The sequence below is a fragment of the Asterias rubens genome, chromosome 16 (assembly GCF_902459465.1).
Source record: "Asterias rubens chromosome 16, eAstRub1.3, whole genome shotgun sequence".
In the NCBI taxonomy this organism is placed as follows: domain Eukaryota; kingdom Metazoa; phylum Echinodermata; class Asteroidea; order Forcipulatida; family Asteriidae; genus Asterias; species Asterias rubens.
The window spans coordinates 11,232,665-11,251,736 of record NC_047077.1 but is presented as its reverse complement, the minus strand read 5'-3'; the positions used below and the strand labels follow the sequence as shown (position 1 = coordinate 11,251,736).

Below are 19,072 nucleotides of genomic sequence, written 5' to 3'. Positions count from 1 at the left end.
ATGAGAAAAAAAAGTTTTAAATAATCGAAAAAGATATTCCTAACATTGGACAAGTCCTAGGACTCTCTAGGAGTTGATAAAAACTTAAGGCTACATGTAGTCCTAGATGTAGGATTGTGGTCTCCCTACTTAATATTTTTTGTAAGCCTTACACACAAAAAATCCAGGTTAATTTTTTCCACTTTACCCGTGATTATCAAATTAAAAGGGGTGCATGTTAGTATGAACATGTTGACATCCAAATATCAAAAGTGGGTTTTTTTTAGTGGAAGGAGGAAAACCCTTGTGGCTTATAACATACAATACAAGTGTAGGATAAAACCAACACAGAACTCTACTCCCATATGGCCCTAGCCGGGAATCGAACCTGGCCACAGTGGTTTAGGCTTGACTAGTTGAGTAGTAAATTCCACTAGTCCCCCAGGCCTACAATGCATCTGCGATTTTCTACTTACCTGGCCAAAGACGTATAAGATCCCCAGAGCTCCACCTATCCGAGCCCCTAGAACCTTGGAGACTAAGAAGTAGACTCCGCCGCTTTCTATATGACATCTCTCACAGACACCGATTGCTGCTAGTGCTGCAATCAGAGCTACTGATACAGTAAGGACTACAATGAGACAAGACAGGCCGATACCAGCGTTACCCTGTGGAAAAAGAATGGCAAGATGAAAATATCAGTAAGAGCAATGAGGCAAGACAGGCCGATACCAGCGTTACCCTATGGAAAAAGAATGCCAACATTGGAATCATCAGTGAGAGCAATGCGAAAAGACAGGCTGAATAAAGCATTTCCCTGTGGCAAAAGAATGGCAAAATTAAATTATCAGTAAGAGCAATGAGGCAAGACAGGCCGATACCAGCGTTACCCTGTGGAAAAAGAATGGCAAGATGAAATAATCAGTTATGGAGAGCAGTGAGGAAAGACAGGCTGAATAAAGCATTTCCCTGTGGCAAAAGAATGGCAAGATGGAGAGCAATGGTACAAATTGGGAAGAGTTCCTGAATAGAACCCGAAGAACGCTGAGCTCGGCTGCCCTCTGTGTAGTCTGTGGAAGCGGCGTATCAATACCACATGATACGCGTGTATAGCAAAATGATCACCGCGTGACACACGTGTTAGGAAAAATGAGCAGCAGGTGATCTGGGTGTACGGCAATATCTTTATTTTCAAACTGTGTGAGTTAATGTAAATCTGTGGACATTGTGTTGTGTTTTGTGCCCTACAAAAAGGACCCAGAACATTTACTGCTGGATGCGCTTCTACATTCAGTATTTTCCGTCTGAGGGACTGTCGTTTGAATTATTATCTCATAACTTTTTTTAAGGACTTTGGATATGGTAGAGTTCACAAAGAGCTAAGACTAGTCTTATCTCGAGTTACTTGTTGTAATTTAGGACTAGCCATATGTTTTTAGTATCTCCCAGGACTAGTCCAAACTCGTTGTGAAATCGACCCCAGAGCTGCCAACTCTCTGACTTGGCAGAAATTTCCTGGAAAATCAAACCAATCTTATTATAAAACGGTTTCCACTACTCACCACAACCCAACCTGTTCTTAAGAAGATCACCACACCAAAGATGTTGATCATACACGACGTGAAGACACCATCCCAGGTACCGAAGAGTACGGGCTCCCTCACGAAGAAATTAGCTTTCCACCACGGCTGTTGGCTCGATAGCGACCCCTGGAAATACAGCGACAGAAAGCAAGGAATGCAAAATTGAATTGGTTGGAAAAAAGCAAATTGGATTCCGACTGGAAAGTTAATTATGAAATATGCAGAGATTTGATAAAGCCCTGTTCGCATTGGACTTAATTTGGGTAAACTAACCGAGCCAATGGGTAACTTACCCATTTTAAGTCCAATGCGAACAGCCCAGGAAGTTTTCCTCCCAGGTAACTTACCCAACCCGAATGGGTAGTTTAACCAAGCCAAAGGTGCCCAGGAAGATTGACCAGGTCAGTTTAACCGAGCCTGAAAGTCCAATGCGGACGCGACGACTCGGTTAAATCTCCCATCCGTCCGTGGCCCGAAGAAGCTGACATGTTTTGTCATGGAAGAATAATATTTTCGTGATTATCAAACTATTCAATGTCACGCAGGGGGCCAGCTCGGTAAGTTTACCCACGGTCTCGGTTGTTTACCCGAGTCAAATAAATCCAAGTGCGGACGCTGGTAAGTTTCCCCTTTTGGAATGTTAACCACTGTCTCAGTAAAACGTTAGTCCAATGCGAACACGGCTTTAGATTGAACTTCTTGTTTATTATAGAGCTGTCCGTTAAAGAGAACAGTGTCTTACTTCATAGAGCTTCTGCTGCAGACAATTCTGCCTACAAATATTATGCATCTCAAAACTCAGCATGATACCATGCAGTCAGATATTTTGCATTTGACATGGTACTTTGGCTAGTAAATTACCTTAAAGGAAAAGTACACGTTTGGTAATTGTCAAAGACCAGTCTTCTCACTTGGTGTTTCCCAATAAGCTTGGGCGATATCACGATATTATCGAATATTGCGATATTAATTTGGAAACGATTTCGATATCGGATGGATTTGGTTTTAATCGAAATATCGATATATCGCGATATATCGCGATAATCGCGATATATCGCGATATATCGCGATATCGATTAAATATCGCGATGTATTTGCTAGCTGAGACATCTTGCACTCCATAGGTTTGGAGTAAAACCAGAAGAATAGGTAATAAGAACACCTCTCTAATGCTATGACTGTCTCTTCTACAACTTTCACTTGGAGTTTGAAGACTGATGATGTCAAATTCAATTAATCGCGATTATATCGAATATCGCGATATATTGTCGGCGATATATCGTGAATAAAATAAATCGATATCGCCCAAGCTTATTTCCCAACATAAGCATAAAATAACAAGCCTGTGAAAATTTGAGCTAAATTGGTCATCAAAGTTGCGAGAAAATGATGAGAGGAAAAAACACCTTGTTGGACAAAATGTTTGTGTGCTTTTAGATATGAATAAAAGACTTCTGGCTAGAAGTCTTTTTTCATTTTAGTGAAAAATTACCTCTTTTTCAAAATCTATGCTACTATCAAAAGCTCTCCAATGCTCGTTACCAAGTAAGTTTTTAAGTTAGTATTTGTTTTGAGTAATTACCAAACATGTACCTTCCCTGCAACAGGCAAGATATCGAACCCTATAAAAAAAAAGTAGGAAAATGTTAATAGAGTACCAGTGGTGACCTACATGTAAACATGTAACAAGCTTTAGAAGACTTTTCAGGCTATTTTATATTGAAAAAATTAGATTTTTCCTAAGAGCAAAAAAAATTAATCTGAAATCAGCCTTAATAGAAGAATATCATTCAGGCTGCTTAAAGACACTGGCCACTATTGGTACATGTAATTACTAAAAATAATTTTGAGAACGAGTAATGGAGAAAGGTTGATGGTATAAAACATTGTGAGAAACGGCTCCCTCTGAAGTAATGTAGTTTTCGAGATAGAAGTAATTTTCCACGAATTTCATTATTATCTCGCAACTTCGACGAACAATTGAGCTCAAATTTTCTCAGGTTTGTTTTGTATGCATTTTATGTTGAGAAACACCAAGTGAGAAAACTGGTCTTTGACAATTACCAATAGTGTCCAATGTCTTTAAGGAAGATTATCATCCAGACAGCTTAATAGGTTGAGCATTATCATGTTGTTCCGAGCACCTTTTGTGCTTTTTTAAGCAGCCATATTGGGCCCATAGACATTAAGTGGTATTTGGTCAGCGAACCACTGGTGAGGGTGAACACCCGACTGTCAGACTGTCCCAGGTCGAAATTCCAGTTGAACCTAGTTAAACTGGGTTTAACTGGAACTAGTTGAAACCAGTTGATAAAGTAGTTAAACACAGTTAAACCCAGTTGGTTTAATATGGAAAATGGACAGAAACCAACTGGTTTATAATTTCAACCTAGTTGAACACAGTTAAACCTAGTCCAAACCAGTTGGTTAATATGGAAAATGGATGAGTTTGGTCACTTTCCAGTTGAACCAGTTGACCCCAGTTAACTAGGTTCAACTGGAATTTTGACCTGGGGTAGTAGGAAACTTTGGAGACGTGGGCGGCAGCAGATCTTACGGTCCTTTTTCGGCGGCTCTGAGCGAGCGCCCGCATCAGTACTGAGTGTACGTCTGAGCAGGCGCAGTACTGTGAAAAAGGACTGTCTAAAGGTCTCCCATAGTAATAACGACATTCTTTTAAAAACTTACATAGTTTTACATGATTTACTGTACATTGCATGCAGTCTGGAATATGCTATGGCCTGTTCATTTGTTGGCAGGCGTATACATTGTAATGCACGTAAAAATGTATACTACAATACTGTACATAACCCAGTGATTTACAATTACGGTAACATGATTAAAGGCTTGTCAAAATTTAATTTCACCTAACACCCTCAGGTTGTGCTTGTTTGGTTGGATTCTGATTGGGGGACTGCTCTCATTAACTGAAACTGTATATTGTTTTTCATAACACAATGCCAGCATAAACCAAACTGTTCTGGAACAGGACGTACTGGACACGAGTTCCCCCAAGGATAACAAGCAGTGTACATGTACATGAGTTTTTGGGAGTGTTTCTTCTAGGGTAATTAGCAAAAATTCCAAAATGCTGACCTACCAAATATTGAGAAGAAATCTGAAATTTAGTTGTATGACAATGTATCTCATTTAATTTTCAAGAGGCTGAGAGACTTCTAAATATTTGTTGAGTATTTTTGAATTTTTAGCATTTACCATTGTTTGCTATAGGAGTTGTGCACCCTTACCTGGTAGGTCTGCTGCCCTCTAGTGGCAGAGCTTTCAAAAAGTCTCCCATTGGGTCTGTCATACTGGGTGTACATGTGCAACCTTAAAGGATTCGGGTACTTTTTCAAAATGTCCATAGATTTACATTCAACTTACACAGTTTGAAGATAATGATAGTGGAAAGCTTCCCTTCAAATATTACTAACTAAGGTGGTGTAGTTTTTGAGAAATGAGTAAAACAAGTCACAAATTCATTTTGGTCTCATGAGACCAAAATTAGTTTAGCAAGTAAAATCCCCTTAACTGTTAACCAGTTAAGATATTATACCAAAACCATAGCATAACTGGTTAATACGTTTTCACATGCTAAAACTGAGACAAAAATTATTACTTTTACTCATTTCTCAAAAACTACAGCACCTCAGTAAGTAAAATTTCAAGGGAAGCTTTTTCTACTATCATAATCTTCAAACTGTGTAAGTTTAATGTAAATCTGTGGACAGTGTGTTTTTTGTTAGGAAAAAGTACATAATTATTTTGACTAATTACCAATAGTGTCCACTGCCTTTAAGTTACCAATTACTGACTCCCGAACAGTCTAATAGTTTGAAAGAGAGAACTAGTCTACGAAAACTGCATACATGTACATCTGTTGTATTCTTTTTCATGCAACCCTTCCATCATTGCAGTCGTCTCCAGTAACCTTTTTTTTTTAAATTGAATTTCCTGTGGACAGCAGCTGGCAAGGATTAGAGAGCTCTCAGCCGAGAGTATTTATTCTAAAGGCCATCCGAATCCCTGATGACTTTAATTGATTCTTTACAACAGTAATTAGTTTAATTTAGAATCACAATAACCAACAGCACAGTGGCAGGATTAAATGGCTCTCCTAGAACCTGTGTAAACCTGTATGGCATCATTATGCATTGATAGGCAGCCTGAGTATCTGACGTCACACTTTGAGGCTCGGGAATTGCGCCAGAATGCCAAAGCCTAGGTCCTTTCATAATCACCTTTCACCTACATTAATTTCACATGGAGATACGAGCAAAATCCTATGATTATTAGCACAAAGTAATTGAGCTTACCAGAGAAAGGTTACTAGCCACTTAATCTTCGAACTTGTCTTTGTTGAACAAAATTCAAATCTCTTCTCAAAACTTATCTTATGTCACAGGTTTTCAAGGGCTAATTGTTTTGTGTCTGTTTTTCTTTGTTTTGTTTTTGTTTTTGGTTTTACTGCACCTTGAACACCTAGCAGGGTGGATACATGAGCATTACAAGTCTTATTGTTATTATTATTATTATTATTATTATTATTAGCCAAACCATGTACGTGTGCCATGTCTTACTGTTTGCAATTGATTTCCTGCTTATTTTTGGTTAGCAGAAAATTATTACATGTTAGCACCATACTGGATTCTTTGGGTGCGTTCGTTTAGCTCCCCTGGTTCAACCCCGGTGCGTGGCATTTTTTTTTACCAGGACGAACTTGGGTAATTATCTGCACACACTTGTCCTGGGAAAACAAAACGCCACACACCGGGGTCGACCCAGGGAAGCTAAACGAATGCACCCACTAAAAAACAGCTACATGATCAATGTGGGATATATTAGGTCCTGGTTCCAATTTCATAGAGCTTCAGCCAAACAAATATTGCTTGAAACATTTTTGCTAAGCATAATTGAGGATATCATTCACAAATTGTACATGCAAAATTGTATTATGGATGGTGACCTTAAATTCTGGTAAACATAATTTGTTGTGCTTAGCTGCTGTTTGGTGCTTTAAAGGCACCGGACATTATTGGTAGTTACTCAAAATAATTGTTAGCATAAAAAACTTACTTGGTAACAAGCAATGGAGAGTCGTTGATAGTATAAAACACTGTGAGAAACGACTCCCTCTGAAGTAACGTAGTTTTCGAGAAAGAATTATGTTTCCACTAAAATATTTGAATTTGATTTCAAGACTTCAGAATTAGATTTTGAGCTCCTGAAATCAAGCATATGAAAGCACACAATTTATGCGACAAGGGCTTTTTTGTTTTATTATTCTCTCGCAACTTCAACGACCAATTTTCACAGGTCTGTTTCTTATGCATGATATGTTGAGATACACCAAGTGAGAAGACTGGTCTTTGACCTTACCAGAATCACCAGTGTCTTTAAAGACAGTGGAAACTATTGGTATTTTGTCAAAGACCAGTCTTCTCACTTGGTACATGTATATCTCAACATATCATGCATAAAAAACAAACCTGTGAAATTTTAGCTCAATTGCTCGTCGAACTTGCGAGATGATGAAAGGAAAACAAAACCCCTGTCACACAATTTGTATGCTTTCTGATGCTTGATTTCGAGACCTCAAATTCTAAATCTGAGGTCTCGAAATTAAATTCATGGAAATTTACTTCTTTCTTGAAAACTACGTTACTTCAGAGGGAGCTGTTTCTCACAATCTTTTATACTACCAACCTCTCCCCATTGCTTGTTACCAATTAAGTTATTATGCCAATACTTATTTTGAGTAGTTACCAATAGTGTCCACTGCCTTTAAACAGTTCTAAGATATTGAGTCCTGTATGCAATGTTCACATCCTCTCACAGTCTCATCATTGAGATCACTCAAGCATCACATTCCCCAGCAGTATTCAGATTTTCTTATTGATGTACGAGACATGATACATCTGCCATCACCTGCGTCTTGACCTTTTAAAAATTTTATTCCCTTCTTCAAGGTTAGGAATAAGATTCATCAATTCTTTTCACTCCAGTAAGCACGGAATAAATCTAGCCTAGAATAGTAGGGCATGATATTTTTTTCTGGAATATAGTGAAATTTCTGAAAATGCTAATAATGTGTTGGGTGAGCAGCCCTGATACAGCATGGAGGCAACAAAGGTGATTGCCTCCATGCCCCCTGGTCATTGCCTTGTTGCCCTTGAAATGCTCCCTGATACCAATTTACAATTTACTCATAGGATGCCCTTTATACCAAGTATAAAATGCCTTGGTGCCCTTGCCCATTCAAAAATGAAGCATACACATGTACAGACCTGGGTAAGGTTGGCGGTACAGTGTGTCATGTGTAAATCTCTTTTGAACAGTGTTGGTTCTGAAAAGAAACGGTGGTTGACAACTCAACGTTTCGATCAGTATGCTCTGAGCGTTTCTGATCGTCTTCTTCTCCTGAAGACTATCAGAGCATATTGATCAAAACGTTGAGTTGTCAACCGCCGGTTCTTCTCGAAACCAACACTACTCAAAAGAGATTTACACATGGGACACCACGAACCTCTACTAATACTCACACCATGCAAAGTTTCAGTCCTTCTTGAAAATAGACAAAACGTTTGAGGACATGGTGTACTTGGTGAATTTAAAGGCACTGGAAACCCTTTGGTATATTGTCAGTCTCAAGTGGTGTATCCCCAAACATTTTCATGCATAAAATAACAACCTGTGAAAATTTGAGCTCCATTGGTCATACAGGAGAAGTTGCATTAGAATAATGAAAGGAAAATCATCCTTGTGCCAGCTTTATGTTCTTTCAGATACATAATAAAAGGCTTCAGGTCTGAAGTCTCATAAATTATTATTTGAGTGAGAAATTGGCTCTTTCTCAAAAACTACGTTACTTCCGAGGGAGCCAATTTTTTCACAGTGTTAAACACTATCAACAGTTTTCCATTGCTCGTTATCAAATAGGTTTTTATGTGCTCATAACTATTTACAGTAATTACCAATAGTGTCCAGTGGCTTTAACAAATTTTTGAGAACACATTGCCTTGGATCGGGCAAGTTGGTCTATGAAAAGCGTTTGAAAACCTGATGTTATGAAAGGCATGGTTGGAAAGATGTTTTAAAAGTAAAAAATTATGATCCACACAAACATTCCTTGAAATTGCGTGGTTTTCCTTTTATTTTGCTAACACGGTCAGCCATTTTTATGGAGACAAAATGGCCGGCCGTGATAGCGCACGACGTATAAGGAAAACCGTGCAATTTCGAGGAATAGTTGTGTGGATCATTAAATTCCACTTTTAAATCATCTTTCCAACCATGCGTTTCATAAGAAATGGTTTTCAAATGCTTTTCATAGACCAACCTGTCTAGGCAACGTGTCCCTTTAATTTAGGAGTGATATTTTATTGACGCAATGGCCCTTTCACACAGTCACTAAGAGCAAACGTCCTCCTCGGTAATGGATGCCCGTTGTCTGTCACTTCGTTCAAAGGCGGTTATTTAACAAGTTTTCACATGACTTCTTAATACACAAATTTATCAACATCCCTAGTTTTTGAGGGGGCGGGGTGAGGACATGTAAAGGTCATGATTTGTCATTCACTGAATGCTTTCTTCAACTAGTGACACGGACTGTACATGGGAGTTAAAGGCAGTGGACACTATAGGTAATTACCCAAAATAATTATCAGCATAAAACCTTCCTTGGCAACGAGTAATGGGGAAAGGTTGATGGTGTAAAACATTGTGAGAAACGGCTCCCTCTGAAGTGATGTAGTTTTTGAGAAAGAAGTAATTTTCCACGAATTTGATTTCAAGACCTCAAGTTTAGAATTTGAGTTCTCGAAATCAAGCATCCCAAAGCACACAACTTCGTGTGACAAGGGTGTTTTTTCTTTCATAGTTATCTCGCAACTTTGATGACCAATCTAGCTCAAATTTTCACAGGTTTGTTATTTTTTGCATATGTTGAGATAGACCAAGTGACAAGACTTGTCGGTGACAATTACCAATAGTGTCCAGTGTCTTTAAATGTACACGTAATGTAATATCGTTAAGGGTCCTTGGTTTATGGCATAGAGATCGTTTGGCGGTTTTAACACGGTTGCTATCTTTTGGAGGAGGTCTGGATCCCTGTTAAAAATAACAAGGGTCCTTTCTTATTATTTTTCTAATTTATTTACATCAATCTGAATTTAGTTAAGATCTTGTGTGGAAGGGCCTTAAAAAGACACAATTGTCAAAGACTAGTCGTCTCACTTCGTGTATCTCAACATATGCATAAAATAACAAACCTGTGCAAATTTTAACTCAATTGGTCATCAAAGTTGCGAGATAATAATGGGAAAAAAAACCTTGTCACACGAAGTTGTGTGCTTTCAGATGCTTGATTTCGAGACCTCAAATTCTAAACCTGAGGCCTCCAAATCAAATTTGGGGAAATTTACTTCTTTCCCGAAAACTACTCCACTTCCAAGGGAGCCTTTTCTCACAATGTTTTATACTACCAACCTCTCCCCATTACTCGTTACCAAGTAAGGTTTTATGCTAATAATTATTTTGAGTAATTACCACTGCCTTTAAAGGCAGTGGACACTATTGGTTATTGTCAAAGACCAGTCTCCTCACTTGGTGCATCTCAACATATGCATAAAATAACAAACCTGTGAAAATTTGAGCTCAATTGGTCGCCGAAGTTGCGAGATAATAATGAAAGATAAAACACCCTTCAAATCAAACCAATTCGTGGAAAATTACTTCTTTCTCAAAAACTACGTCATATCAGAGGGAGCCAATTCTCACACCAATTTATACTATCAACCCACCTCTCCCCATTACTCATTACCAAGTAAGGTTTTATGCTAGTAATTTTTTTGACAAATTACCAATAGTGTCCACTGCCTTTAAGGAGCAGGCCACATTTTGTACATGATCACCTAGAATACTCTCTGTTTTTGGGGATTTATTTTTTCTTAAATTATTCTTTGATTTGAGTTGTAATGTTAATTGTGTAAAGTGCAGAGCAGTATTAACTTGGGCATGGTTGTTTTCTTGCATGCTTTAAAATCTCTGCAAATGTCAAAGCGTTAGACAAACTGTTTTGCAAGAAGTGGAAATAGCATCTTAAGACTTCCAGCATTCAACTTTGTAGTGAACGACTTCCCTTTGATTTATTGGATGTAAAGGGATAAGAAGAAGTACTTGATGTTAGTAGTTTGTTTTTATTAGTAAGTCTTTAAAGTTTTTATTAGTAAGTCTTTAAAGTTTTTATTAGTAAGTCTTTAAAGGAACATGTTGCCTTGGATCGGTCGAGTTGGTCTTTGGAAAGCGTTTGTAACCGTTTGTTATAAAATGCATTCTGAAAAAAGAAAGATTTTTTTAGAGTAGAATATATTAAGATCCACACAAGTATCACTCAAAATTGCGTGGTTTTCCTTTTACCCCGTCGACAAACACGACCGGCCATTTATGGGAGTCATATTTTTGACACCCATAAATGGCCGACCGTGTTAGTTTGCAAAGTAAAAGGAAAACCATGCAATTTCGAGGCAAATTTTTTGTGGATCATTGTATTCTACTTTTAAATCATCTTTCTGAACCATGTATTTTATAACAAACGGTTACAAACGCTTTTCAAAGACCAACTCATCCGGGCCCAATTTCATGGCTCTGCTAACTGCCGAATTCTGCGCTTACGATCACGATTCCCCGCTTACGTGCAAGCGCCGAATTTCTGCGCTAGCCTTGTAAGCGTAGAATGCCTAATAAAGTGGAGTACGCACGCGCAGAAGCAAAAATTTCGCTGCTAGCCCGTGAAACACGCTTGCCATAAGCACAGAATTCTCTGCTTCCGTAAGCCCCGATTCTGTGCTTACGGTAAGCAGAGCCATGAAATTGGGCACCGATCCCAAGGCAACATGTTCCTTTAAGTGCTACCACTACCTTCCTAAGAGTGTACAGTGCTTAATACACACCGGAAGGGTGCAAGGGTAAAATCAAATCATAGATGTTCCTTGTATAGCCAAGCCACCAGAGCAAAACGCTACACATTCACAAAATGTATCATTTGCCACTCAAAGATCATCACTCAATAATTAGCATTCAGTGTGCACACAACTTTTCAGTCTGGATATTCTTCTATGCAAAAATTGCTGGATGAAATCGTTCCCTGGTGACTGGATCCGTCTCGCTGATGAGGGTGTTACAATTAATGATGATGAAGAGGTCTAGATTTTAGTCACTTGTCAAGAACGCTCTGCAGTCTCATTAAAGTAAATGAAATTCTAAGGAAGCCTGGGATGGGGGTGGGGGAGTAAACCAGTAAGGACAAATTAGCAAGCCCATAATAAATGAGTGATGTAGAATTACTAAATATCTGTTCAGGCTTGAATTTTCCACTTTATTCTGGGTTTTTTTGCAAGAATCTTAAATTGTTTCCTTTCAAAAGCCTCAAAAGACTATTTATAAGGCCTATAAAATATGTACATTACTTCATAAATGTGTTATATTTAGTTATGTAAGCCAGCACATACTTACTAAATTGTCCTACTTTTTGCCATGTGCCTGATTTTATTTTATCATTCAGTTTCAGAAAGTTCAGAAAGTAGTGATTATTTTTGTATCTGTAGCATCTGAGGGGGGGGGGGGGAGTCGAATAAACCATACATAAATGAAACTACGTAGCAGGCCTCAAATTAATCCACAGCACCCACAGCAATTGTTGTGGTTCCCTGTGTTTTTGCAGTAATGCCCTTCGCAATACAAATTTACGTTTCCAGAGAAAAACTGTTGTACCCCATCAAGAGCGAAAGTCAAAGCCTGACGTTGTACATGTACTCTGTAAAAGACTAGATGAGGAGACCTTTGGATGCAGGAGAAGACTAAGCAGTTTGACCTGCATCTTATCTTCTGTGGTCTTATTCTTCTCGCTATTATGAGTAGTTTCCTTGAGGCATCTTACTGTGAGTCTTACATGTACATTCCCATGATGGCACCTGCATCTTGGCAACATCCGCATCTTACACTATCATCAAAAGACTTCAAACTTAAAGGGTTTAGGTACTTTTCGTACGACACAAAACACAATCATCTACAGATTTAAATTAAACTTGCACGGTTTGAAGATAATGATGGTAAAAAGCTTGTTATTTAAAAACATTACTTGCCTAGACGGTAATTTTTTAGAAATTAGTACCCCAAAAAATCACCAAAATTATTTTCATCCCAGTGAAAGGAAAATGTTTCAGAGTGTAAGAAAAATTGTACAGCGGATTTACTTGACTCTCCTGAAAACATAGCTCTGTGATTTTCCCTTTTTTTCTCAGAAAACTTGATGACTAATGAATGTGAAATTTCTACAGGTAAACTATATTACATACTTCATTCTAGTGTGTAGGGATTCATGTCACGGCCAAAAACTTGATCTACAAAAGGTATCAAACAGAAGAGACTAAAGTGTTATTCACAAAACACCATTAAGATTCATCTTTATAAACGAGTTGTATACATCTGCTTTGCTTAGCAATTAAGATTGTGTGCCGTGGCCGAGCGCCTTCTACATGTATGGGTAGTTCACTAAACCCAAGCTCTGGTGTTGTCAGCAGCAGAGTGTGGGTTCGAATCCTGGTCATTATATTTTTGCCCTTGAGCAAGTCACTTTTAATCATAATTGCTTCAAATTTGGTACGGTAAGTGCATCCTGCTCTACACGCCAAGCTCGTAGTGGATGATAGTGACAACCATGCCTACATCCTCACAGACTAATGTAAGGCGATATCTCATAGAAAAATGTAAAAAAAAAAAAAAAAAAAATCTCAGCTCTTTGTGAAATTGACCCTAGAATCAAAATTACTTCAACAAGCACTCAGAGATCCATTTCATTTATAGTGTACTTTGATACTCTTGAAATATCTATGAGATATTTTATTGAATTGAAAACCCAAGACCACCAGTATTTGTCCATTTGTGAGTTACCGGTAATACAACTGGCCCAACTGACCTATAAAGGGCCTGTGGTCCAGTCTTAACTTCGAGCCCTGCCCTTTATTTTTGTTTTTCAAATTTGGAAATTGATAGATTATGCATCTAAACCTGACGTACATTGTCGTCCGCGACAGACGTCTGCCAACTACTACAAGTGATACTACTAAATTGATAGAACTTCTCTAATATTGCACAGATTCACATAATAACATACACCGGTGAATTCAGTGCAGTTTGGTCAGTACTGTTCCAGGTTCATACATTGTGTACAAAGTGTCAATTCAAAAGTAATAATTAATAGGAAAAGTAAATAGTAATAATTAATGTAATAATTACATGTAGTATGAAAAGTCAATTAGTAATAATTGATATGAAAACTCAAAACACCCAGACAAGAGAGAGGTTCCCCACAATCACGATGATCCAGATGTCGCGATTTAAAAAAAACGAAAAAAATACCCACAATGCGTTTAATTTTGAGGTCATCTGTATTTATTGAACACACTGTAACGCTATGGTGTTCTATTTGCATACATACATAGCGTACAATTGACTGTTATAAAGCATACCATATGGTGCAGTAGATGATTTCATGAATAATTCTGCTATAAACAGAGGACGTCACTGCCTTCCATCTCACTGTGTGGAGACCTGCTGTGTTGTATTGTAGGGCAACCTGCTCTATGGCATGGCTGGTATGGGCAGTGTACAGATTATTGATTAGTACTGCTGTGGGATTTTTAGACTTGTACACAAATAATCTTAATAGGGGTTGATGCATGGATCATAGTTTAGCTACATGTATACAGTTGTAATGTATGTATCATGGGTGAATATATTTTCATTCCTATGAACTGTGTACATCTTGTGATGTTTGAAGTTTGTAAAGGAATTTGCCAAACATAAAAACAAAATTGTGTACAGAATGTACCACGGTTTAAAAAGAAATCTCTGGGGACACTACATGTACTGCATAAGCAGTACACAAACCATAGAGCAATGACCTACATCTAAATTGTATAATGATAAGATTTGGAAATTCCTGAAAACAGCTTAATATACGAAGCCATGTGGTTTTACAAATGCAATGTTAAAGACAGTGGGCACTACTGGTAATTGTCAAAGACCAGTCGGTGTTTTCCAACATATGCACAAAATAACAAACCGGTGAAAATTTGAGCTCAATTGGTCGTCGAAGTTGCGAGATAATAATAAATGAAAAACACTCTTGTAACACAAAGTTGTGTGCGTTTAGATGGTTGATTTTGAGACCTCAAATTCTAAATCTGAGGTCTCAAAATCAAATTTGTGGAAAATTACTTCTTTCTCAAAAACTACTCCACTTCAGAGAGAGCTGTTCATTACATGTACAATGTTTTATACCATCAACCTCTCCCCATTACCCGTAATCAAAAAAGGTTTTTATGATAATAATTGTTTGAGTAATTACCAATAGTGTCCACTGCCTTTAAAGTTCAGCAAATAATGAAGAGAGAAAGAATTGATTTGGTCAATGTAGAATATTTCATAATTTCTGGAGGTTTTGTTTGGAGTCATGGCATGGTGAACTGGGCCCAACTTCATGGCTCTGCTTACCAACAAATTTTGCGCTTACAATCACCATTCTTAGCTTACTGTGCAAGCGCCAAAATTACACGCTAGCCAATGTAAGCAAAGAATGCCTAAAACGTGAGAAAACGATAAGCACCAAAGCAAAAATGTCCCTGCTAACCTGTGAAATACATACGCTTTATGAAAATTCCCTGCTTCCCTCAAGGGATTCCCTGCTTCTGTAGAGCCCATAAAAGCTAAGCAGAAAAAACTGCTTGTAAATTTCTATTTTGCAAAATCAAAAATTGAGTCGACCACAAGCCCCAACAATACAAACTTAATGTAATTTAGGCTGGTAACCTGTTTCTGCTAAGCAAAACTATTACGTGCTAAGCAAGTTTTTATGCTTAAAACAGGCTTTAAGAAGTTGGGCCCTGGTCATGGTCTGCCTTAATATTAAAATGGAATGGACCGGTTGTTGGCCCAACCTGTGTGTTTATTGCCAGTCGTGTTTGAAGTTTTTCGGTTGATAGGTTTGTATGATTTGATTAGCAGTAAAGATCTGTATGGTTGCCTAGTGTCATGTTTACATAGGGCTGGTTAGGACTGATTGGCAGTCAAATACTGGTTGTTATGAAGATTTGAAGAGGTGTGGGGGCATGATGAAAAACAATCCTTGATTTTGTGGAATCAAACTTTGGACACAAAATGGCGGACCGTACATGTTCTGCTTCCTGTATTTCATGAGACTATCTTATGTTTTTCAATCATTACTCACTAATTTGAAAAACACTGGTAAAGGTGTCCTGTTTGTGAGCAAATCTCGTAAAGGAAAAGGAACAATTCAAACAGTAGAGTGATTCCAACGGTAGAGTTGTGAGAGATTTGAAGGGCAATTTACCCCCTTATGTACTTTTTTCTAACACAAAACACAATGTCCACAGACATTAAACTTACACAGTTTAAAGATAATGATAGTAGAAAGCTTCCGTTATTAAAATATGACTTACTATAGGTGCTGCAGTTTTTGAGAACTGAGTAAATTAATGTCACAAAAATAGTATTCGTCTCAGTTTTAGCATGTAAAAATATATTAACCAGTTATGGTATGTTATGGTATCATAACTGGTTTTGTTTTTACATGTATGCTAAAATAATTTTCGCCTCACTGAAATGAAATTATATTGTGAATTGTTTTACTTGTTTCTCAAAAACTATCAGCACCTCAGTATATAGTACTTGAAGGGAAGCTTTCTACTATCATTATCTTTAAACCCTGTAAGTTTCGTGTAAATCTGTGGACATTTTGAAAAGTAGCCAAATCCTTTAAAACACATTTAGGACCATGCAGTAAAACTTCGATAGTGGTTTATTTGTTCAATGTTAAAAAGCATTATTTCATTTGAAATATTGACAGTGTTGGTATTCTTAAAAACTCAACTTTAAACATTTATTTTTTAAAAGGCATGACCTTTGAATCTTTTTTTATGTGTTGCTTTTTCTTGTGGTGTGATAGTGTTGATTGACTCATGGATTTATCTCACTGTGTGTTGTTGTTTTGTCTTATTGTTTGTATAAATTCATGTCGGTCTAGTTGTACAATAATGTAATTTCTGTATTTTTGCTTTAAAGGCAGTGGAAACTATTGGTAATTACTCAAAATAATTATTAGCACAAAACCTTTCTTGGTGACAAGTAATGGGGAGAGGTTGATGTTTCAAAACATCGTTAGAAACAGCTCCCTCTGAAGTGCCTTAGTTTTCGAGAAAGAAGTTATTTTCCGTGAATTTGATTTCAAGACCTCAGATTTAGAACTTGAGGTCTCGAAATCAACCCTCTAAACGCACACAACTTCGTGTGACAAGGGTATTTTTTTCTTTCATTATTATCTCGCAAGTTGGATGAACGATTGAGCTCAAATTTTCACAGGTTTGTTATTTTATGCATTTATGTTGAGATACACCAACTGTGAAGGCTAGTCTTTGACAATTACCAATAGTGTCCACTACCTAATAAGTACAAAATGACGGTACAGTGTTTTGAGATATTTTATGAAAGACGCTATAGAAATAAACTATTATTATTATTATTACACTATAGAGAATAATAAAGGCAAAATGGACTGAAAGAAGGTTAGATTCTTCTGGTCCTAATTGCAAGACACTGAAAAAGTGAAGGGCAAATCCTGTCAGAAATGTATAATTGGTTTTCAGGACACATGCAATAATCCTGTACTGTTACGTTGATACAAAAACAATGGACCTACAAGAATAAAAGCAAATTGATTTTATAGCCCTAATTAAATTTTTTCAATTTTCTAATTTTGATAAAAATGTTATAATTTTATGAGCAAGATAATTGTACAGATCAGTGTTGGTTCACCCAGAGTGCAGAACTGATGTTAGTGTGTACGCATTCCTAATTAGTAATATAATTTGCGTTGTTAATTAAAATCATAAACAGGACCGAATAATTGTGTACGTGTAAAGGAGGGGAGTGACTGTACATTGGCTTGAGGGATAGTAGAAAATACGTGGGACAGAATAGAACAAGATAATTCAGGCATGCAACTGCCCGTTGAAAAAAAAAGAGGAAAATGTTCAAAGGCACAACGCAAGTGCGGAGCGAGAACGGGACATGATACCCACAATGGTACCCTAGAAAATGTTCAGGTTTATTATGCTCTTAGGTGCATTGTTAGCATGTGCTTATTTTACATGATTGTAGTTTTTGGGTTTTTTTTTTCACATAAAATAAAATAAAAAAAACGCGGAAGAGTTGCATGTCTGATAATTGTACAGATCAGTACAGAGTGCAGACGTACATGTATGAACATGAAAATGTATGGAGAGTTATGATACCAACGGTTCTTTTCAGAACCCGACCCCAACTCATTTAGAGATTACCAGGGCACTCATGTAAAGCGCATTGATACGGCTATTGTGAAATGCACTATAAAAGAATTAGTTATTATTACTCCCTGAGTGTTATCATTATTATTATTATTAGATTGTATTACGGCAAACCTTTCTAAGTCATATTTCCTCCATGCAAAGTTTCAAATCCTACATAAAAGTGTGCAGTGGTGTACGAATTTCTAACGAGTAATTTTGCGTTATTAATTAAAATCACGGGCAGGACCTAACTGTGTGTTGGTGTCATGGAGGGGGAGTGTTGTATGCATACATTGACATGCTTGAGGGTGGGGTAGAAAATACGTGAACAAAAAAATGAACATGATAAATGAACAGATCAATGAGTGCAGAAATGAACATAAATGTATGGAGAGTTGAAACCAACGGTTCTTTTTAACTCATTTAGAGATCATCAATACATTGTGTAATAATAATAATAATAATAATAATAATAATAATAATAATAATAATAATAATAATAATAATAATAATAATAATAATAATAATAATAATAATAATAATAATAATAATAATAATAATAATAATAATAATAATAATAATAATAATAAATGGCGACGAGACAAGGAACACTGCTTCAGATCGGCTCTCGATTCTATAGAAGATAAATATTGTTTCCCGCTGTTTGTTTTGCACCAAAAGTTAACTCCTTGTTGGTACTACTTGGTAGACACCACAGGGTAAGTTTGAAGGCAACTAGTCAACACCTTGTTGCTATTTTTGGTGCAAAAAGGTTGGATTTTTTTCGTATTCGGAAAACTTTCTACAACGTAGACCGCACCGTGTGCATTGAATCAGTGAACGGACGCGCGCATCATCCGCGTCCTTTGGAACATCTTGATTACAACCAGTGTTAAGTCTTCGTAGGGTTGGATATTCTATAGCGTTGCTGTATGTAATTCTCCCTGAAACTATAAACTTTCTCACAATTTTGTGATGTTAATAATGAGTGCTATGGAGCATCAATTCAACGGTGAAAGAGTGACAAACTCCCAGAGAGGAAGTCCTTCACCCGATCTGGTTGGTATGCCTGAGCAGGTGCTACCAGATCGTATCCAAACTGCTCAC

The 19,072-nt window shown here is 37.3% G+C and overlaps 1 protein-coding gene across 1 annotated transcript in view; it reads right to left on the bottom strand.

The window, feature by feature from the left end:
- LOC117300706 (solute carrier family 12 member 8-like) overlaps nucleotides 1-19,072 on the bottom strand; it is a 46,226-nt gene that overhangs the window by 16,508 nt on the left and 10,646 nt on the right. The window contains exons 3-4 of the mRNA XM_033784458.1: nucleotides 1,542-1,688; nucleotides 456-647 (exon numbers count right to left, since the gene is read on the bottom strand). Coding sequence (XP_033640349.1) covers nucleotides 456-647; nucleotides 1,542-1,688 — 339 coding nt within the window. The remainder of the gene's footprint in view (nucleotides 1-455; nucleotides 648-1,541; nucleotides 1,689-19,072) is intronic.